General features: G+C 31.9%; 4 protein-coding genes across 6 annotated transcripts; 3 read left to right on the forward strand and 1 right to left on the reverse strand.

The window, feature by feature from the left end:
* The first annotated feature begins 53 nt into the window (after window positions 1-53).
* Window positions 54-2101, forward strand: LOC109811404 (protein C2-DOMAIN ABA-RELATED 11). Its single transcript, XM_020375159.3, has 4 exons — window positions 54-604; window positions 804-935; window positions 1022-1123; window positions 1580-2101. Exons 2-4 carry the CDS (start codon window positions 825-827, stop codon window positions 1871-1873), a joined length of 507 nt encoding a protein of 168 aa, XP_020230748.1. The 5' UTR covers window positions 54-604; window positions 804-824; the 3' UTR covers window positions 1874-2101.
* A 2833-nt stretch (window positions 2102-4934) lies between these two features.
* LOC109811393 (acetyl-CoA acetyltransferase 2) lies at window positions 4935-9484 on the forward strand. 2 transcript variants are annotated; one of them, XM_020375142.3, is made up of 15 exons: window positions 4938-5202; window positions 5301-5373; window positions 5584-5682; window positions 5828-6001; window positions 6101-6206; window positions 6478-6616; window positions 7017-7094; window positions 7186-7251; window positions 7832-7917; window positions 8061-8160; window positions 8242-8352; window positions 8424-8465; window positions 8628-8714; window positions 8880-8965; window positions 9248-9484. In XM_020375142.3, the coding sequence occupies exons 2-15, from the start codon at window positions 5349-5351 to the stop codon at window positions 9276-9278; spliced, it is 1230 nt and encodes a 409-aa protein (XP_020230731.1). In that variant the 5' UTR covers window positions 4938-5202; window positions 5301-5348; the 3' UTR covers window positions 9279-9484. The 2 variants fall into 2 exon arrangements, with proteins under 2 accessions (XP_020230732.1, XP_020230731.1); XM_020375143.3 differs by lacking the exon at window positions 7017-7094 and having other exon boundaries at window positions 4935-5202.
* A 3311-nt stretch (window positions 9485-12795) lies between these two features.
* LOC109811400 (WEB family protein At1g12150) lies at window positions 12796-15416 on the forward strand. Of its 2 annotated transcripts, none has more exons than XM_020375155.3 (3): window positions 12796-13014; window positions 13254-13437; window positions 13625-15416. In XM_020375155.3, the coding sequence occupies exons 2-3, from the start codon at window positions 13282-13284 to the stop codon at window positions 15197-15199; spliced, it is 1731 nt and encodes a 576-aa protein (XP_020230744.1). In that variant the 5' UTR covers window positions 12796-13014; window positions 13254-13281; the 3' UTR covers window positions 15200-15416. The 2 variants fall into 2 exon arrangements, with proteins under 2 accessions (XP_020230744.1, XP_020230743.1); XM_020375154.3 differs by having other exon boundaries at window positions 12797-13036.
* Window positions 15417-15885: 469 nt separating this feature from the next.
* Window positions 15886-21400, reverse strand: LOC109811402 (phosphatidylinositol/phosphatidylcholine transfer protein SFH9). The gene is made up of 11 exons (XM_083075936.1): window positions 21022-21400; window positions 20873-20901; window positions 20021-20104; window positions 19864-19917; window positions 19559-19636; window positions 19306-19359; window positions 19121-19180; window positions 18939-19034; window positions 18333-18434; window positions 18106-18186; window positions 15886-16497 (listed from the first exon to the last, which is right to left on the reverse strand). Exons 1-11 carry the CDS (start codon window positions 21074-21076, stop codon window positions 16147-16149), a joined length of 1044 nt encoding a protein of 347 aa, XP_082932062.1. The 5' UTR covers window positions 21077-21400; the 3' UTR covers window positions 15886-16146.
* Window positions 21401-22586: the final 1186 nt, after the last annotated feature.

Raw genomic sequence — 22586 nt, forward strand, 5'->3', positions numbered from 1 at the left:
TTTAAACTTTTTTCAACATTATGAAATGTGAATGGTAGTAAAAAGCAGTAAGAAATGACGTGATTTGAATGTTCTAAAATGGAATTAGGATTCCATGCATGCAGATGCAGTTATGTTTTCAAAAAGAAAGAGCGTTGTCGGAGTCAACAAGTACACCATACACGTTTGTCCACTTAGATTTGGATTTTGTACACACCAAATCTGGTCAACGGTCAATCCTGCGGCGAACAAAGTTCATCACAAATGACCGCCTCCTGTCGTTTGCAATTGCACCCAACTGAAAATACCAAAAGGCTCTGTGTTGTTACCTGCAACAGTCGGTGGACGAGGATGTTCCAATGTCATTAAATTCGAGGATGCCAATTGCTGATGCTGAGTCAGATGAAACATTTAGCAGCAACACATCTCTTTGTTATTGACTCCACTTTCCTTTTCATTATTTTATCTCATAAAACAAAAACCCTTTTCTTAAGATCATTACTTCACTTCGCACTTGCTCCTACCAATACCATTCATTTCCCTTGTTTAATTGGTTTTGTGTTACCAAGGATCGGGAATATTCAACAACTTGTATGCTTCAATAATCAATTGAATTACATCCTCGGTATTGACTGTCTTTCCACTCTATTCTCAATTTTAATTTATAAACATGTTAATTAAAAATTCTTATTTTTTCTTTCTTTCGTTTAGTTCATGTTGGGTGGGCATGCTAAATTAGCTTTCTTACTTTTCTCTGCATGTTCCTTTCTTTACTAGTGTTTCTCCTGCGGAAGATTCATAGTCTATTCTTTTTTTTTTCTTAGCTGCATATTTTTAGAAGTATAATGGGTGAACAATTGAGGCTACTAAAAGTCAAAATTGTGCAAGGGAAGAAATTAGTGATACGTGATTTCAAGAGCAGTGACCCTTATGTTGTTGTCAAGCTGGGTAATCAGGTAACTTGGACTATCATTTCAGCTTTATATCAACATTTGTAGCATTTTTAAACGTTGAAATGATTCATTATAATATAATGTATCAGACAGCGAAGACCAAGGTCATTAATTGTTGCTTGAATCCTGTTTGGAATGAAGAGCTGAATTTCATTCTGACAGAAACAGAACCTTTGCGAGTTCTAAATTTGGTGAGTTTCCTCATATTTTTATGCATCTGTAAATATATACTTTGTTGACGATTCATTTTGTTTCTGGAAAAAAAATATATTTGACCTTGAGATTGAAAACATAGTGCTTGTCAGTTAACATATCAGACCTTTACATATTTCCTTCTATGTATCAATTTGGAAGTTATTTGAATGGAATAATTCTTAAGATGACCTAAAAGGAAAATATTCTGGTGAGTTTTGGCTACAGTCAGTGTGCTGTGTCAGATAATCATTACCACATTGCTAAGTGGTATTTCTTCAATTAGTGGTCAATTATGCATCATCGTTCTTTTTTTCTTCAGCCTTTACTAGTTCATAAACTTCAATGGAACTCAGTTGCATGTATTTTATTACAATGTGTTGTTATTCAGGTGAAATATTTGAAATGCTGAGTTTAAGGTTAATATTTGAATTACAAGTTGCTTTTTTTGATAGGAAGTATTTGATAAAGATCTTTGGAAAGCTGATGACAAGATGGGAAATACTTGCATCAACCTTCAGCCATTAATCTCTGCATCTAGATTAAGAGATATTTTAAAGGTTTTTTCTGGTGAGACAACATTGAGGAAGGTCACGCCTGATAGTGAAAATTGTCTTGCACGTGAAAGCAGCATCAATTGCGTTAATGGTGAAGTGGTACAAAATGTCTGGTTAAGGCTTCGTGGGGTTGAGTCTGGGGAGCTACAATTGACGATCAAGTTGATCAATTCTTCTGCTTCCTCAATGTAGTGCTAAAAATTGCAACTCTCCTTAATTATTCCTTTGATTTGGGCATATTTCTTATTAATTCCTCGTAGATATGTATTCCAATGTAGTTTAGTATTAGTTGGTGATGTGCTTGATCTCAAACCCACTTGAAGCTGCATGTTCAATCAAAATAAATTGTTTTGATTCATGGCTTCTTCCAAGTTTTGTTTGTCGTCCCTTGTATTAATATCACAAACAACTAGTCGAAAACTAGCTAGCCTCTTTATTTTAGCAATGAGCATTCATTTGAGATTTCAGATACTCATAAAAAAAAAGAGATTTCAAGTAATTTTTCAGGTATATCGTATCTTTTGGGGCCAACATTAGGCTTGTAAGCTATTGGGGGTCTCTCGAGCATTAATTTACATTGAACATCATGAAGCATAACATGTTCGGTACGAGGCTTTGTAACTCTGTTACGACTTACGAAGCTATGCGAAAGTTAAGTAATTATCGAAATTAGTTGTGTAACTAGATGTGAGCTGATAATAAATTAAATGAAGATTAATTCACCATGTTAGGTTGTAAATAATGGTGTGTTTCACTAGTTATTTTTTGAACAACCTTCTTTCTATGGTTGAAATTTAATTTATCGGAATCACAAAAATAATGGGTGATGCATGTTATTTAATGAATCTTTCTTTTATATTTTTCAATAAATTTTAATTAAGTAAACAGAATGTATTAGAAAGTATATAACACTTCACTAGTTCATCTAACACTTGTCTAGTTCATTTATTTGATTAGTTTATAAAATGAAGTATTTAGAACCACTTGGACGAAATGTTTAGTAAAAATACTCATCTTTAATTTATAGATTTTTCTTCTTCTTCATATTTCATATGTCACTTGAAGTAGCATTTTAACTTATAACTCATATTTTTTTGTTTTTGTTTTCAATACATTAATATAATTTCAATTTAATGTCACTTTTATCTACAAACAATAAATAATAAGAATTAAAAATGAACTAAGAGAACTTAAAGTTAGAAATACCAAAAATATTTCTATTAAATAAAATTATAAAAACATATAATTTTACGTCAATTTAAATTTATTAATTAGTTCAATACTTAATTTTGCTAAATATTTCTAATTCAGTTAACTAATTCAAACTTTAAACTTGAAAAATATTTTTTTTCAGCTTTTTATTTAACATATTAGCTATTTTGTTAAAATATTTTTTCAACATGATTAATTGAAAAAATAAGTATGCAAATGATTAATGAAAAATTTGAGTTTCATCAACTTTTATTGAAAAATAACTACAAACAGAAGAGAATTTTTCTTGCACGTTCTACTATTTTTCCTCAAAGAGAGTATCTAGTGTTAACATCATTCCTTGTGGTACTTAATTAGTAGAGAGGGAAAAAAAATCTACACTTACAAATTTTGTCTTTTTTTTTTTTTTGAATCAGAACGCGTTTTTTTTCTTCTTTTTTTAAATGCGATTTTAAACTAAGTATCTAAATACATAATTTCTTAGTTTTATTATCATTACTTTTATTATGTGTAATGTATAGTGTTAATGTTTATTACTTTATTTTATAAAACTAAAATTTATAATAAATAAGTATTTTAAAATGTATAAATTATTTTTTAAAATTTATAATAAATATTTATATTATGATATAAATTAAAATATAATTTTAATTTTAATAATTTTATTAAAAATATATATAATAAATTAAAAGAGATAAAATGTTAAGAAATTTTTTCAAAAATACTCTCATTAAGTAAAACTTTTGAAAATGCTATCGATAATTTTTTTTAAAAAAATTTGTAATTTTAATTGATAAAATAGAGCATATTTTAAAGAGTGTTAAAAGTAGGATGATAAAATGTGTGAAGCCAAAGCTAAAAACAGATTGAGATAGTGCGATCCGGAAAAAAAGAAGGTAGAACTAGGGGTGAGCATTAAACCGACACCCGAACCGAACCCGAAAAATCCGAAAAAAAATATTGTTTTTGGGTGGGTTCGGGCGGGTCTTATGGGTAAATCGGGTTAAAATTTTGATTTTATACGGGTTATATTGGGCGGGTTCGGTTTTGAATTTTTAAACCCGCTAAAAACCGAACCCAACCGAAAATGAGATAAGTTTAAATTTTTATTATTTTTGTATAACTAAACAACAATGGTCCAAATTTAAAAGTCTTTATTTCAAGTATAATATAGCCATCAATTTGTAACTTATTTTTTTCCTTTTTCTCATAACTTAGATATTTATTTTGTCTTCTCCTTCCTCATTCAACTTCTCAACACACTAGTCCATTTTTAGAGTTATCTTTTTGCTTCTTTCTTTGTCGTTCTTTTCCATCTTCTTATCTCCATTTTGAGTACATTTTGTATGACTGTGATTTCTTATGGTTTTGTAATCTAACTTTATATTTCTTTTCCATGTAACAACTATGAATTTTGTTATCTTTTATTTTTGCTTCTTTAGTTTGTAAATGTTTCAACTACGAATCTATTTACATCATCTATTGTCACCTTCATTCTATTTTTATACACTATTTTAAAAATATTTTTTATCGTTTTAAGCTTCATCTTCGTTAAGATAAATTGGTCTACAAAAAAATTCAAACCCGATTATACTCACCCGCTTAAATCCGAATCCGTTTCAACCCGAACCGCCTCAAATCGAAAGCTCAGTCGATCAGATATGGGTCACATTTTTTCAAAGTCGGTTTATAACGGGTTGGACATTTTTCACCCGAACCCGACCAAACCCACCCGTTGCTCACCCCTAGTTAGAACATCTTAATTGGACTGCCTAAAGAAAAATTGACAGACTGGTAGGTCAATCTACATAAAAAAAACTGACATATTAGAAAACCCAAATTTCAAGTGCATGAAATTGAAAATGCATAATAATTTGATTGTTACAAGGGAATGAAATCAGTTCACTGTATAATAGGGAATGACATCAGTTCAAGTTAATGTATTTTTTTTTTGTATGAAAAACTACTTTAAACTATACATAGCTTATTTTCTCTTAAATTTTATGTGTAAAAAATAGTGGGTTAGAAGAGTGAATTCTAAGAAAAATAGCAGCGGAGAGTTAGTAGGTATTTGGAGTGAAAGAAAATTACTTGTCCTAATCCTAAAAGATACAGTCAGAGTCGGAGGTGATTAGGAAGATGATGATGATGCGTGCATATTGCAAAAGTAGAGAAGATGAAGATGGGAAAGTGGGTCCCCTTAACACATTAAGATCATACCGTATTTAGTTTTGTTTTGCAACGAAAACAAAACAAAATTGTTGTCTCATTAACTGCTTCCCTCTAAACGTCCAGACTGGTCTGTCACTGTGAGTTGTGTTTTTGATCCATACTCTCTCTCTCCTCTTTGTTATTATTATACAAAACCGCGCCATCATTTCTCATATCATATCATTTTTGTTTTCAGATCAAAACGCTATATTTCCTGTTTCCTCCATCAATTCGAACTCTTCCCATGTCTACTTCAACAAAATCCCGAGGTCTGCTTTTATTGTTACTTTTTTTCATAACAACTACGAAGCTTGTTTCCATTCATCATTTATTAATGCAATTCACAAGTTGATGCTTCTTTTTTACTTCCTTAGCTTGATGATTTTATGTATCATGTGGTGTGAAAATGGACCACCTTTGATGGAACATAATTAATAAGAATACAGAATACTTAATCGGTGTGAATTTTTTGGCTACAGATGTTTGTATTGTTGGTGTTGCTCGGACGCCAATGGGTGGTTTACTTGGCACCCTATCATCTCTCTCTGCCATAGAGTTAGGCTCAATTGCTATTAAGGGTAAATCCTTAAGCTTTTTCCCTTTGCCCTTTTTTCTTTATTAGTCACTGCCTTTGTCACTTTCAATTAAAAAGATAAGTTAGCAAATGTTTATGCAAATTCTTGCTCCTCCTCCAATGTTTTAAGTTGATATATAAATCTGCAGCTGCTCTCAAGAGAGCAAATGTTGATCCATCACTTGTGCAAGAGGTGTTTTTTGGGAATGTTCTTAGTGCAAATTTAGGGCAGGCTCCTGCCAGACAGGCTGCTTTAGGTGCAGGAATACCTACATCTGTAATCTGCACTACTATTAACAAGGTGTGTTCATCAGGGATGAAAGGTATGTTCTTTTTTTGTTGATTTGGAAGGGTATTCTCTCTCAAATATGACTTTTTCGTGGGGATAAGGTGAAATCATGGTCTTGCATTTTTCCTTGCAGCTACCATGCTTGCAGCACTGACCATACAATCTGGTCTCAATGATGTTGTTGTGACTGGTGGTATGGAAAGCATGTCAAATGCACCCAAGTACATTGTAGAAGCCAGGTTTGCTTTTCTTTCATGAATTGTTGATGCTTAATACCTATGCTTTCTGATAAAAGATAAAAAAATTTGTAATCTGACAAAATTGCTGCTGATAATGGGAAAATTTTATTTTAGCTGCCATGTTGAAATCATGTTTCTTATGGCGTTTAGTAAATCATAGCTTATAAGTGCTTAATCATTGGGTGAAATCCAACTTCCATCACATCATTTTTTTGGGTTAGTCATTGATGTTGAGTGTTACCGCATTCTGCGTATGTTGTGTCTACAAAAGGAAGGGATCTCGGTATGGACATGATACTATCATTGATGGAATGATCAAAGATGGCCTTTGGGATGTCTATAATGACTTTGGCATGGGAGTTTGTGCCGAACTATGTGCAGATGAGCAAGTCATAACAAGAGATGAGCAGGTAGTGTTCATTGGTGAACAGCCTGTTCAAATTTTGTTATATATTTCATTTTTCTTCATTGCTTCACTGTCCTTTAAATAACTGCTTCAATTACCTTATTTCAATATCAGCATCCTGTAGCCTTTCAATGTAGTGAAGGGGGTCATGTTCTTTCCCACCACTATCCTGTTTTTAATTGTTCTTTGAAAACGAGACTCTTGCTGTGCTGATATATTTCCTAATCTTGATCTGACAATTGTACCTTCTTGTCCCATAACATCATTCCTCCATGAACATTTACACTGGGCAGTACAATGGAGCCAAAACCCAAAGAATTTTTGTCTTTTTAACTCCTTTCAATCATTAGTTGAATCTAGGATTCGTAATTTTGTTTTGCTCTACAATGTATGTTGTTTTCTAGGACTCTTATGCCGTTCGAAGCTTTGAGAGAGGAATATCTGCACAAAATGCTGGTCATTTTTCTTGGGAGATAGTTCCGGTGTGATTATGATTCCTGTCTATATGAAAATGTTGATAAACTGTGCAGTGACAATGATTTGGTTTTCAACTAACACTTTTTGCACATGCAGGTTGAAGTTTCCAGTGGAAGAGGAAAGCCTTCCACACTTGTTGATAGAGATGAAGGTTTGGGGAAGGTAAATAGATTAATATACAAATGTGTTAACTGATCTAAATGGACAGTCTAGTCTGTAGTTCATACTAATACAAAAACATTTTAGATTTTCCTTGTTATTCTATGTTTGTCAGTTTGTGTCTATGTGAAAAGTATATGGAACATAATTAACAAGAAATACAAATTTTTGCATGGTTCTAGTATCACATTTTTTTACCTTTTGCTTTGCTTATAGACTACCAAAATTTGTCACAAAAATGAATCCAGTTCTGTATATGCGAGCTATTGTAATTCTTTTGTTGTCTTTTTGGAGGCAAGGGGGTGTTTATCTGTTGGTATTTATTTCCTATTTAGTTCTTTAAGTGTCGACCACTGCATTTAGCATTTCATGATTGCCTAGGTTCTCATCATGTTGAATACAAAAACCAAACTAAGTTAATATATTAAATTAACTGTTAATGGTTGTGTATGATATACTTTTCATTTTGTAAGTTCATAATTGTAGAAGCCTTCAACTGAAATATTTTATGAAACTTGCTTCATTGGGAATATGGAGCAAACTGCATACATTTGGTTAATATTTTTTGTGTTCATGTTGTCAGTTCGATGCTGCAAAGTTAAGGAAGCTTAGACCAAGCTTTAAAAAAGTTGGGGGCTCTGTGACTGCTGGCAATGCTTCTAGTATAAGGTCTGTCCTTCTCTTTGTCTCTCTTCATTCATGTGTCATTGCAAGAAGCTTGCTAACAAATTAATACTTATGCCATGCAACAATTATCGTTCTAAACTGCATGTTCTTTTCTTGATGATGGATTGGTTTATTGGCTTGACTAGTGATGGTGCTGCGGCATTAGTGCTAGTGAGTGAAGAGAAGGCTCGTGAGCTTGGATTGCATGTAATTGCAAAGATAAAAGGATATGGAGATGCAGCTAAGGTGATATAATAAATTAATGTTAACTTCTCTTGGTCTTGATTAATTTGAGCATTTAGAGCTAAAGCAGGAGTGTTTTTGCAGGCACCCGAATTATTTACAACTGCTCCTTCCCTTGCAATCCCAAAAGCTATATCAAATGCTGGTCTTGAGGCTTCTCAAATTGATTATTATGAAATAAATGAAGCCTTTTCGGTAATGAATACAATGCATATTTTACTCATTCAAGTGACTATGCTAATTGTGTTCCAACTTCTTCTATGCAGGTTGTGGCTCTTGCAAATCAGAAGCTTCTTGGTCTTAATCCTGTGAGTGTTCAAGTGCCTCAGCTCCTTGGCTCTTGATTGTATAATAACATGTCAATTTTTTGGCTATTCTGGCTGCCTTAGCATTTTAGTTCCTCCATTCTGCCCTAGTATAACGGCTTGAACTTAATAATGGATAGTTCATGTACTTCCTATCAAATGCAGGAAAAAGTGAACGTTCATGGTGGAGCTGTATCATTGGGGCATCCCTTGGGTTGCAGTGGAGCTCGCATCTTAGTCACATTATTAGGGGTAAATTTTGACCTTGCTTACTTTTCTTTCACCCTTGGCACTCAAATTCTTATACTTTTCCAGTTAATATTCTGTATGCCATGCTGCATTTTATAGTTCTTGTCTTATCACTACACTATCCAGATTTTTGTGATCTGTGGATCTCTTAGCCAAGTTTAATTTCAGGTATTGAGGCAGAAGAGAGGGAAGTATGGTGTGGCTGCCATCTGCAATGGAGGAGGAGGAGCATCTGCTCTTGTCCTTGAGCTCATGTAAGTCTTTCTAATTTGGTAATCCATAGTTATGTTCCAATACTTTACATCAAGTCTCCCCTATACTTGAAATTCATTGTCCCACGTGGATTTTTAACAGTTATTGCTTGTGTTACTTGAAGAATAATGGTCATAATGGAAATGTGATCAGTACAATATGATTGTAGGATTGTATAGTCTTTATTCTTGTAACGCTACCTGTTAACCGTTGTTTCTTTTATTTCCTTCTTTTCTGCCCCCAAATCAAAACCCCCATATTATCGAGGTTTCCACATTTTGCAGGCCAGTTGCTGTGGGACGTTCGTTATTATGACAACGATCTCCTGACATCATACTACTTTGCAACACTTGCACAACTTTTTTTCTTTTCTTTTAAAGGACTCATGATGTAATAAGTTTGGTTAAAGAAGAGATGGTTTACTAAGGGGGTCTAGTTCAGTCTGTTGAATGAATGTTGTAAACTCTTTTGGTACCCGTATTCCATTCTCATGAATAAAATAAATAAATGGTTTTAGTAAAGTTTTATAACTTTAAGTGATTGTAATCATGTCTGTCTAGGTTTAAATATATTTCTACTCTATAATATATCATTTTTTTTTTGTTTTGTTTTGATCCTTATGAATTATTATTTTTTAAATGATTCTTGTAAAAAGTTTTTCCACCTTTTAGTCCTTATTATTCTGTTCTAGTCCTTATAAATTTGCTTTTAATTCCTACTACTTTTTTTCTTCCAAAAAGAACTAACTCAATAAGAACCAAGTATTATAGCAATTACGATGAAAAAAGAATTGCCTCTACCAATGACAAGACTTAGGTGTAACTTAGGTCTTTATAGTGTGTTTGGATGAGAAATTTTACAAATTCAAGAAATTTTAAATTCTTGGTATTAAAATTACTTTGATTTCAATTTCTATCATTCTTAAAATATTTTATTTGGATAAGTCAATTTAAATTTCTTAAATTTTAAATTATTAGGTTAAATATGATAATTTGATTCCATCATAGTAAAATTGATTTTAAAAATATATTTATATATTGATATTTTTAAATTAAATTTTATAAAAATAAATATTAATCCATTTTTAAATATTTAATAATTTTAAAAATTAATATAAGAATATTTAATAATTTTAAAAATATTTTTGAATATCTAATAATTAAAAGAATGAAGAGATAAGATAAAATATATAGGTGAAAGAAGAAAAACAAATATGAGAAATTTCAAATTCTCCTATTTTTGAGAGAATTTGAAATTCTACTATTTTAAGAAATTTCACAAATGTTTGGATTTCAAATTCTTTGTAAATTCCTCATCCAAACAAAGTATTTCACTTCAAGGAATTTAAAATTCTTCAAATAAATAAATTACCTTATATAAATTTCTCATCCAAACACACCATTAGGATATAATGAAGATACTTGAGTATGTCTTGCACTTCCAAAACTCAACTTATTACAGCAATGGTATTTTATACATGATAATTTTGCTTCTACATGTTGTGCAACAAAACAAAGGCAAATGATTTTTTTGAATGAATGTAGAGTGGAAAACTAAAAATTTAAAAATAGTGTTTGGAGAATGCATCTATTTATAGACACTTTGTGTCTATTCATGAAAAGTCGTGCCTTTTCATTTAGTGTTTATATGAAGAGTTATTTAAAAAAAAAAATTATTTATGAATAGTCATATCTTTCTAGTTTAAATGAACAGTACAATTCTTTGATACGAAAAAATGCAAGAAGTATAACTCTTCATACTTTAAAATTTTGTCACGATAAATGAATGCGACTTTTCACTATAATATAGGCAATGTTATATATGTTTTGGAGATTAAAATGTTGAAAACACAGCGGAAAACAAATTTAAAACCATAGAAACTTGAAGGTGTCCCACTTAAGTCTATTTTAGGGGTGGTGCACGACCTATGGACTTGAGTTGTGAGTGAAACATGATCCAATTCTTGTTACTAAATATTACGCTTTCACCATTTTATTTTATTATATAATATCGATTGAGGGCATAAATAAGTCAGGTATTTGATGTATAAGTAGAAAAAGGTACCTTAACTAATAGTTAGGAGCTTGTTTGAAGTGGTTGCCAGTTTTTAGTTTATTATTTTAAATGCAAATTTAAAAACAAAATACATATGATTAAAGTAGAGTTGACTTGGTTTTTAATTTTACTTTGAAGTACTTTTACTTTAATTTTCAAAAAAGAAGAAAGTATTAGTGTAAAAAAAAGTAATTTTGATTTTTAATTGTAATAGATCATTTAATTATTTAAACTTTCTTAGAAGATACAATAAATATCCTTGTTGTCACTATCGTATATCAATTAATGGTTATTGTTGTTGTTTTTTTACAAAGGCTATTATTGTCATACTCACCACTTTTATTACATTTTTTTTTGTCATCCCATCACATTATTGAGGCTATTGTCCATTCTATTGTCATCATCATTTCTATTATCACATTGTCTTTTCTTTTAAATAAGTTTGAATTAAGAAGATAGAAATGATTGATTTAAATTTAAAATTAAAATTTGAAGATTAAGAAAAGTGTATGAAACAAAAATTTGATTTGATTTTTTAAAATTTCAAAACTTAAGATTAATAATCATGCTAAGTGTGGCTATTTTTTTTGTCAAATAAAATATGCTCTATATCTAGTATTTAATTCAACACATGTGTTGATTATTTGTCACATCATTATACACCTAATATAAATAACTATATGGAAAATTTTATTAATTAATAATGATATTCATAAATTTTTTACACCATTGATTATTAAATAAAATAAAAATATACATATTATATTTTTTATTTATTTATTCCAACTCTTAGATATTAAATTTGAGATCTTATTTTTGAAAATATAATAAATTGCATACAAACACTCTTTCACATTGTTAGGTGTATTTTTTTTAATCATTTTGTGATACATGCGTTCCATGTTTTTCTTTATCCATTCAAATTAATATTATTTTCTATGCAATTAATCATCAAATTGATTAATTTAAAAATTGGATGTGATAAATGTTGAAATTCAAGAATTTAAAATCTTATTCTAAAAGGAAATTTTAACAATGAAAATTTAATAATTTAATTTTAAGAAATAATAATAAGTGACAACTAATAGTAAAATAATATGTTGCAATAATAAAAGAGTAAAGTAAAAAATATGTTCACATTCTAGAATAAAATCTTTTACTTCATCTTAAAATACTTGTCATTTTAAAAAAATTATAGTAATTAGTTTTTCAGTGTTATCTCTTCATTTATTAGTATTTCACGTAAATGCTTAAATAGATTTAAAATAATATTTTATTTTTTTAATAAGGATATTTTTGTTATATAATTATTTTGTTATTAATGTATTTATATAATTAATAATTTTCTTAAGAAATGTACATTATCTTGAAAGACATATAATGAGACAGGAAAATATATAACTTATAACATCAAAGGATTAGTTATTATCTATATGTTTGTGCTGTCTTTAATAACACAGATCAGATCTACAAGATTTATTGTCGATGATAACGAGTAAGATCTTATTGTATCATTCTCATGATGTGAGATAAAGAGACAGCAATTAGCCAACATCTGACATCATGGACTGAGCTGCACGTAACAGACCCTTTGATTAAGCTGATATTTCCAAATTACATGTACCATGAAATGTCCAATGTGGCTTAACCCCAAATGTTCCTTCTTTTCCGCATATATCCTAATACTTTCACAATTTCCCACAATAAAAGGTCATGTTTGTATTTAACCACCCTGTTTGGTTGGTATATACTGTTAGCCCCACCTCAAACCTCTCTGTTCCTTGAGCTAAAATAGAATAACTAATTGCACATCCCTGCACATTTAACCAATCACGATCTCGGATGTTCTTTACAAAGGACCTCTTTCAAGAGCAAAAAAAGTTGGGCTCAGGGAACCTATGTTTTCATCAGGGTTCTTTTTGAGTTCCAACCCCTTTACTTTGGAAATATTCATTTTATGAGTTCTACCTGATCAAGTGAAATAAAGGCTCTTCAGGTTTCATCTTTGTTTCTTTCATGTAAGAACTTTACAATAATTTTCATTTGAGTTTAACATGTGCCCGTTATTGGTGCCAATGAGATGTAGTGGTATTCAAATTCAGAAGAATGAAAAATATAAGTTATGCATTCGATATGCAGAAAATGTACAATGTGGTACAATACAATCATATTGGTATCAGAGTTGTCTTGCAGTTTAATTCATAGAATTGGATCTCATTGCAATTTATCTTGCAGATAATTTTTCCAATTTAGAGCAAAGAAAATGAATAGCCTCAGAAAAGTGGGTTCTCCAAGGGGGGGAGAGGTTGGAGAGATTGACACAAGAGCACCATTCCAATCTGTCAAAGCTGCTGTTAGTTTATTTGGAGAAGTAGCCGTCTCTAGGGACAGATTCTCTATCAAGAGAAGATCATCAGAGGTATGCATCAGACATAACATTTCCATTTTTCTCAAAAATAAATATATCCTAGGATCGGGAGAGAGACCCCTGATGATAGGGAATCTGACACACAAACATGGGAAAATAAAGATGTTATTAGTATTGCATAGCACGTGCATTTTTGCATGTTTGACATGAGAAATGATTTTCTTTTCATAATTTGCAGAATGTATTTGAAAAGGAAACACAGCTTATCTTGGCCCAAAAAGAATTAAACAAGATAAAGAAACAGGTGGATAATGCTGAGGCCACCAAAGCCAAAGCACTTTCTGAACTTGAGAGTGCCAAGGAGATCCTTCAGGGTTTGACAACCAAGCTGGCCAACGTGAGACGATGCAAGCAATCTGCAATGGCAGCAGCTGAAATTGTGAGGAATCGGAGCAGGCGATTTGAAAAGACACTATCCCTAAAAGCCGTGGGATATGAAGCTTGGAAACAAGAAATAGATCACGCAAGAAAAGAGTACAACACCACTATAACTGAGCTAGATTCTTCCAAGCAAGAACTCACCAAATTAAGTCAGGATTTTGATGCAGTTTTGGAGGCAAAGCTGGCAGCATTGCAAGCAGCTCGAGAGGCTCAGCATTCAGCAAAATTAAACTCAGAAAGGATCACTGAACTCTCAAATGAAATTGCAACCATGAAAGCCTCAGTTGAACAATTGAAACTCGCCTTTGACCAACCCCAAGAAGAAAGTGAGGCCCAACTTGTTGGTTATTACAAAACTGCCAAGGAAGAAGCACAGAAAAACTTGGAAGCCTTGAAGAAAGAATATGATCCTGAACTAACACAAAGCCTAGACACCAAACTCGCTGAAACAAGTGCAGAGATTGAGGCTCTTCAAGATCAGATTAAGAAACTGCATGCTTCTAAGATGGATGCTGTGAGACTTTTAACTTCAGAGCTTAAAGAAGCCACAAAGACACTTGAGGACATTGCTGAAGAAAAGAACTCCCTTAAAAAACTGGTGTTTTCTCTCAGGACAGATTTGAAGCAAGTGCAGGAGGAGCAAGGTGAAGTGAAGGAGAAGAAACACGCAGTAGAAGCTCTTGCTGCTAACCTCACTGGTGAACGGCAAAAGAAGATAGGAGAGGCTAGGCCTGAGCCATGCACTGTGGAGGACCTAGAAGCTGATATCTTCTATGTGAAGAATGCAAAGATTCGGAAGCTACAATTGGAGACAGAAGGTGCTAGAAGAGAAGCAGAAGAGATGAAGAGAAAAGCTCAAGAGCTGAAGCGAGAAGCTGAAAGAGCCAGGGCTGTGGCTGAAGAAGCAGAGGAAAAACTTGAGCTCGTTCTGGTGGAGGCTAAAGAGGCAAAAGCTGCAGAACTAAGAGCTGTTAAGGAAATGAAAATTTTGTCTGAAGTGGGTAGAGTCCCGAACTCAAAATTCAGTGGCACAATCAAGATTTCAAATGAAGAGTTTGAGGCAATGAGAGTAAAGGCCAAGGAGTGTGAGGATTTGGTTAAAAAGAAAGAGGCAATTGTGATGGCAGAGCTGCAACAAATCTGTGCTAGAAAGAATGAAGTGGACAGAAAGGTGGAAACTAATCTGAAGGCAATTGAGGAAACAAAGGCTGCTATAGAGACAGCTTTGTGGTGTGCAGAGATGGCAGATTCAGCAAAAGTGGCAATTGAAAATGAACTAAGGAGGTGTCGTCAACAACAACAAAAGGTGGTACCCGATGCTGCTTCCCAGAAAGTGGAGCATTCTGCAACACCAATCCCGTTGACCATCTAGAATAGAAGTCAAATCTTGGATATGTAGATGGCAGAGGAAGTGACTTGGTTCTTGTGTTGCCTTTCTGCCTTTATCTTGGAAGATTGACTATCACTTTTGTTGATGTTTCCATCTTTCAAAAACAAATCAAATGTGCAAATAAAATTCTCACTGTCAACAACCTGCTTTTTCCCTTGTTCCTAGAGCCCTTAATAAACAAGTTTCTAGCTCTTGTATATTTCCAAGGAAAAACCAAGAAGTAGCCGCTCTTTACTCACGATCACGCAGTGCTAAACAGGAATGAAGTAATAAAGCATTACAAATAGGAAATCAGCACTCGAAATTAAGCGAGTTGGATTGACTGTCATTAATATTAATATTAAAATAGTACAGTATCAAGTAAATAACACACTAACAATTTTTAGTTTAGGCTACACTAAACAAATCCATATACAAACAATAATATTATATTCTTAGAATAATGTTACACATACAATAAAAATTGTGAATTACTTTTGTGTTTATCTTTCTCTATCACTTCATTTATTATAGAAAAATATATTATAAATGATGGTGAGAGATACACACAAGTAATGTTGTATAATTTTTATTGTACGTGTATCATTACTCATATTTCCAAGTACAATGTTTTTTTACATAAATTAATATCTTATATTTGAGCTGAGAAAGAAAATTAAGAAAAATGATGACCAAAAAATCAAGAAACACGGGGATAAAATATTATACTATTTGATTTGACATTGATCTCTTGCATGGTGACCCGATGTAAAGCTGGCCTTTGCATTAAGTTGACTAGCCCTTAATTTCTTAGTAACATACATAAACAATGCTAACTAATTCTGTCGAATCCTGATAGAAGTAATTCTGATGTGGAGTCGTTCTACATTGGTTATACAGGTAAAGATCTCTGATTTTGAGGTCTCAACGGTAGATCTTAAAGGACAGTGTTAGACACCATTGCCATTCTTAAATTCGCGTAACTCTGGTAGTGACTCTTTAGTCTTGGCAATCTCATCTGGAGGTTCTGGAGAATCTACATGTAACTCTGACAGGGACTCTATAGTCTTGGCAATCTCATCTTCCTCATCTGGAGGTTCTAGAAAATCTACATGAAACGATCCCTGCTTGATGGGTTCAACAGGTTCACGGAGTCTGGCTTGCTGCTTGATGTAGTTGTAGAGCTTTTGATGGAAGGGATGATCCAAGGAATAGCAATTTTCACTTCCACTCTCTGAATGTCTGGATGATCCAGAGCCTTCTCTTTTACAGAAATGTGGCAAAGATGAGTAATCCATGATCTGCACACCAAATTTAGTTTGTTAAATACATTCAGAATTTCAGACGAAGTAAAAATAGGTAGTAGGTACCATAGAATATGCCTTCAATTTCTCAAAAGAACTATCACGTGCATACTAAAAGGAATAAAAATAAAAGGTGAAGTAGTTTCCAGAATAAATACATGCACTTCCAGGAATGACTTTTACTGCTTTATATTGACTAACTATACGGACCAGTATACCAAAGAAGGTGTTTCTCTTTATACACGTGATGAGGTGACACAACTTCACCGTCGTTACTCATAAAGGAAAATGATTTTGACTAAATCCATCAGTTGAAGTGTAACTAATATTATGCAAGTGTTCCGTGTAAAATTTTATAAAATTTAATAAAGAATAAGTTTATTGTGAAGTGGCATATATTTTCTTTTAAAAACATCATCTACATAAAATATTTTGATAGGTACAACAACTTTAATTTAATGCATACATAAGATGCAAATAATACAAACTTTAAAACTAAGCGTAGATTTTGTAAAAAAATCATCCTATACAAAATTATTTATTAGAGAGATTGATTTATATACAGAAAACTTGCATTACAGATCCACAGACTAATATAGCACTCTCCCTTAATTTTCTGCTCTGTACTCCAATTCTGTAATATGCAATAATTCTATTTCTACATGTTTTAACTGTTGGTGATTCCAGTTATTGATAGACATGTCTAAGAAATTTGAAACATTTTCCAACTAGTTTGAAAGACACTGTGAAGTGTAACTGTGTCAAGAGGGTAATTGCAATGTTTGGCGCCACTGTCTCTTATCTAAGGCAAAAATTTCCCACATGGCATCTTTGTGCTCTTTAGGGGTATTCATGGATCAGATTTATTAAAATGGACAAAATTTGAATATAGTTCCTTAAATGCAGTTGATGATGTTCTTTAATCAAAATTAAAATTTACCTTAATATGCATTTGCATTTAATACATATTTCATTGATATACACTTACACACCTAACCAAAGTAAATCTCCAATTTTGATTAGAGAACACCAAATGCACCTAAATAATTATACTTAAACTTTGTCCTTTTGAAAAACTAAAACTAAACCGAATTGATCTATTTTAAAAAAGTGGATTGGTTTAGTTTTTTTAAGAAATGAATCACATTTTTTTTTTAAATTGGATCAATTTAATGCAATGCACTTTACACTCATATGGATCGAGCTTTTCAAAAAATTGATCTGAATCGAACCAATTCACTCTGTATAAATGAATCAGTAAACTAAACTGATTTTGCAAAGTGGAGCAGTTACTTTTTTTCTCAAAATGGATTGGTGATTTTTTGCACACCCCTGATCGCATGTACTCCTTTTTTTGGTTTGATAAGTACCTTCAGTCATGACTCTATGCCCAGGGATTAAACCTTGGTCCTTGGTTAAAGAGTACAAATGCTGAATCACTGAAGCTAACGACTTTTGGTATTAGTATGTACTAGTAGTATATATGTCACCTACTGATCATGATAATTAGCAATTTTTTTCTTCATCGTGGCACAATTTCAATTGTTGGGGATATGCACTCCAGTAGTCTTGTTCAAAGAAATGAAGACAAAACAAAAAACTTACTTTCAACAACTCATCTCGTCCACAACCTGGTAACACCTGCACTTTTCTTCTTGTCCTCTCCTGTAGAAGTGGCTTCACAACCTGCTAATGCTGAGTGTTTAAACATCATGCTGAGGTCTTAATAGGAACTAAACTGAAACGGCTATATCAAATAAAATTTTCATACATCCAAATCATTAGGAATAATGTGTGTGTATATATATATTATGGTAGAAGTAATTTCTCACCTTCCAACAAGCTGAAAATATGTATGGAGCATTTACAATGTAATAAGTATTTGTCTTCTCAGGGTAGTTCAGATCATCAATGGATGATATAATAGTTAAAAGCTGCATCAGCACAAGCAAGTTAATGATATAGATTATAAAAAATATTATCTCCAGTCCTGATTATAAGCAACATATAACAAATCATCAAGATTAAGAAAAGTAATTAATATAGTTACTTTTAATTAATTCTACAATTAATTCAAGTTTTATTCCAAATATACTATTTACTTAGGAAATAGAGTTAACAATAAATGAAGAATATATAAAAAATTTCATCCTAAGTATCTTTAAAAACTAACAATTGTTGCTTGCAATTAAGACGAAAGAAAAATCTAATTTGTTGCTTATAATTAGGACCTAAGTAGCATATATAAAACAGATGGGAAAGAATTGAACACTTTCCGCTTTCAGTTCGGTTTTATGAAGCAATAGCATTAAATGTTTGACCTAAACGACAATTTAGAGAGCAATTTTCAATTTTATGTATGTCTTACATTTAATTCACAATTAATCATGGGTATGCCAATGCTGCTGGATCGAATCACAGTATGAACTAAAAAGTACCTTAACATGATTCAGGGATGATAACTTCAGACCAGTCATGTCTAAAACCTTTATACAAGTGGTAACAGGTGGCTTACGCTTCTTTGATGCAGAAGGCTACAGCCAAACCATAAATGGGTCAAAACAAAAGGACAAAAAAACTCAACTGGTTAATGAAGAAGACTGTAAAGACTAATACTCACCAAGATTACGCGGTCACGATATTCATTAATTTGAATGTGTGACTGCACATAATAATGGACCTGCAATCATAAAAACACCAAAAAAAGCCAGAAGGATATCAGGACAAATGGCTTTAATAAAAAGAAATAGATAGTGCTCCAAAGTGGCAACATCCCTTTTCCTTTTTTACAATAATTAAACTTACAGATGCTCTGTCAAATGTACTAAGCCCAACACCAATTGCAAAGACAGGCAGACCCTGGAAGGAAGGCAGAACATGAACAATAAAATTAAAATAAAAAATGAAAAATCAACTAAGTCCTATCGTTTTAATCAATATCAATAAAAATGTACATTGTCATAAAGCCTAAGTTGCATGTTTTGACAAATGAACGCTCACTTAAAGCACAGCTAAAATGAAATGGAATGAGGAAAATATTATGTTTGAGAATGAGCACCTCTCTTGAGTAACCTGACAATCCTATGAGTTGTGAATCACGCACCGCTCTGTATAAATCAGCAGGAACAATTGGTTTCTGGAAAACGAATCACCAAACAGACATACTTGATGTAATAAATCACCAACTTCAAAATTTACTGCTAATGCACTAACAAGATACACTATGTTGTCATAATTTTCAAAATAGCAAATGACAAGAACATAAGAGAGAAAGTCACTCAATTAATATATAGACGAAACCCAAACTTAGGGAAATGTATTGATATAGAAATCATGCCAAGGATCGGCATAATAAAAACTTACAGATAATATATTGTCAATCTCATTTTGTACTCTCCAATTTAAACAATCAACCAACTGAAACAAAATACAGACGTCAGGTAGGTTATGTTGCATGCAGTGAAGAACTATTTGCAAGCAAAACATCAACAAAAGGACACTTGCACTATATAACTCTTACCATTTTATAGGCCTTGGAAGGATCCCAGTCCCTTGCTTTTAGAAACCGCACTAAGGTTTCGTCGACATATCCTTGATGAACATTCTGGCAAGTTATGAAATCCCAAAGGAGAGAAAACGAGAAGAAAGCTGTTATTTTATAGTTTCAGAATGCCAAAAAGTAATAGGAATCCACAATAATAAAGTAAGCACATGTTAATTGATTATTACTAAAAAATTCCTAGTTTTCATCAAACCTGAAATAAATAGTTGAATAATTATCTTAAATTATTAATTTGTAGCACTCCCACAGAAACAGAAAGAACTTATAATTATAACTAGTATTGTGTTAAGAATTAGAGTACTCCATACTTTACTAAATAGGTGAAAGCGTGAAATACAAGAAAGGTTATGTAGTTGAAACAATTAAGATAAAGAGAATTGAAATCAGATCTCATTTGGGAGACATTACGTGTCAAATATCCCGAAATATTAGAAGAGTGGAATCTATAGAAATCCAGGAATGATATATATGTATAACAAAATTGTACGATTTTACTTTTTGTGTGTCATTAATAAATATAATATATTAAATGAAGTAATAAAGAGATAAAAAGAAGAAGAGAAAAAAAAAAGTCAGTGAAAGATTTAGATTTTAGACATAGAAGTTACAAGAATTGCAAGGCCGACAGTATAAAAAATCCATTGAAAGACGACATGAAAACCTAGGAGATTTCATACAAGAACCCTATCCACACGGAGAGGAAGCGAACCAAATAATAGATTGCAATAATTGACAAAGAAGACCTAGAAAACGAAGGAGAGAGAAAGTAAGAGTGTAGTTGAAGATGAATGAAAAATGCAAAATGCTAACCTGAAACGTAGTCCGCAAAGGCTCCTCAACTACCATTGTTGGAAATTCGAAACAAGAAACACAAAACAACTCAGAACCAAAAAAAAAAAAAAAAAAAAAAAGAGATTAAGAAAGAAAGAAAGAAAGAAGGCACATAGAGTGAGAGATACCTTCATCAATGAATGCCTGGAACTGCTTGATGGCATCCCGGGAACCAACCCCCATTTCTTGTTCTTAAATTCTTACTTCACTTTTTATTTAAACTATTACTTCAAATGGGAAACACACCTTGAAACAAAAGGAAGAAGAAAAGGAGAAGGTTAAACTATATATATAAGAAACAATAACAAGAACTCATAAATGAAGATTCAACAAAGGCGGGCCTCTTCTTCCCACCAACAAATTCCACCCTTTCTTTCTCTCTTTTTAAATTCTTTTTCTCCTAACTTTAATTATTTGCCTCCACTGCTTTTTTTCTTTCTTTTTTCTGATACCAATATATTAATTTAAAAAAAAAAAAAAACTTCGTAGTTCAGAATCTCATGAGAAATTCAGATACCAGACACTTTTCAAACAGTAAAAATACTTTTCTTTTCTTGAGTCATTTTTCTGTTTATGGTAAGCCGTTTTTTTTTTATCAGTTAGTTATAATTATAATTATTATTTGTTGATGAGTGATTGCACCGTTGATCTTAGTGGACCCACGCCTCGATCTGTTTTCAGCCGTCAAATTTTAACTTTTATTTTTTGGGAGTTTGTATATCAGTATATGTATGGTAAGATGGAATATGGTTGTTAGAATGACTCCAAATTTATGATGCCTTCATGCGCTTGCGGACAGTGGGAAGATGGATCCGGGTCCGCGGATCGGTCCGCGGATCGGTCCGTAAGCTCGCAAATTTTGTAAATAATGGACTTATTTTTTTTAAATCTGTATAATTATGTTTAATTTTTGAGTCCGGTAAGTGAAGTTCGCAGATTTGACGAATTTAATTCGCAAGCTTGCATGTTAGTCCGCAAACTTCACTAATTAATATTTTTAAATATTACGATTTTAATATTAAGTTGTGTATTTAATTTTTTAAATTACTATGACATTAAAATTATGTTTAGTTGGTATGTATTTGTCATTTAATTATTTTTATGACATTTTGATGTTTTTATTATTGAAAGTTTAGTACTATTATTTAAGTATTTGTAATTATTTTTATTTTAATATTTATTATTTTAAATCATTTTAAATATTGATAAATTTTAGCTTATAAATAAAAAAAAAATTTTTTCTTCTAATTTTATGTATTTTTATTTTTAAAAAAATTATTTTTTTAACTATTAGTTAGGCTCGCGGACCGGTCCGTTATCCGCGAATTTTGGCGGGCGGATATGGACTTAAAAAGTAAGTCCATTTATTTTACAGAACGAACTTATCCGGCCCGTATAAAACACGTGTTTTACGGACCGGGCCTTGAACAGACAGGACCAGTCCGTATACCCACCCCATGGCCCACTCAGTTAAGGCCCAATACGTTGACGCTCTTTTTACTTTTATAATCCTTTTATACCATTTTATCTATTTATATATATATATATAATTATCATACTCTTTTATTTATATATATAATTTTAAATACAGGGAACATAAAGTTAAATAATAACTCTCTAATTCTTAAAAAGAATATGAAATCTTCAATGTTAGCTACATACTTATTAGTATATTCACATTTTTTTTAAATGA

The sequence above is a fragment of the Cajanus cajan genome, chromosome 5, assembly GCF_000230855.2.
Source record: "Cajanus cajan strain Asha chromosome 5, NIPB_CcT2T_4, whole genome shotgun sequence".
Classification (NCBI taxonomy): Eukaryota; Viridiplantae; Streptophyta; class Magnoliopsida; order Fabales; family Fabaceae; genus Cajanus; species Cajanus cajan.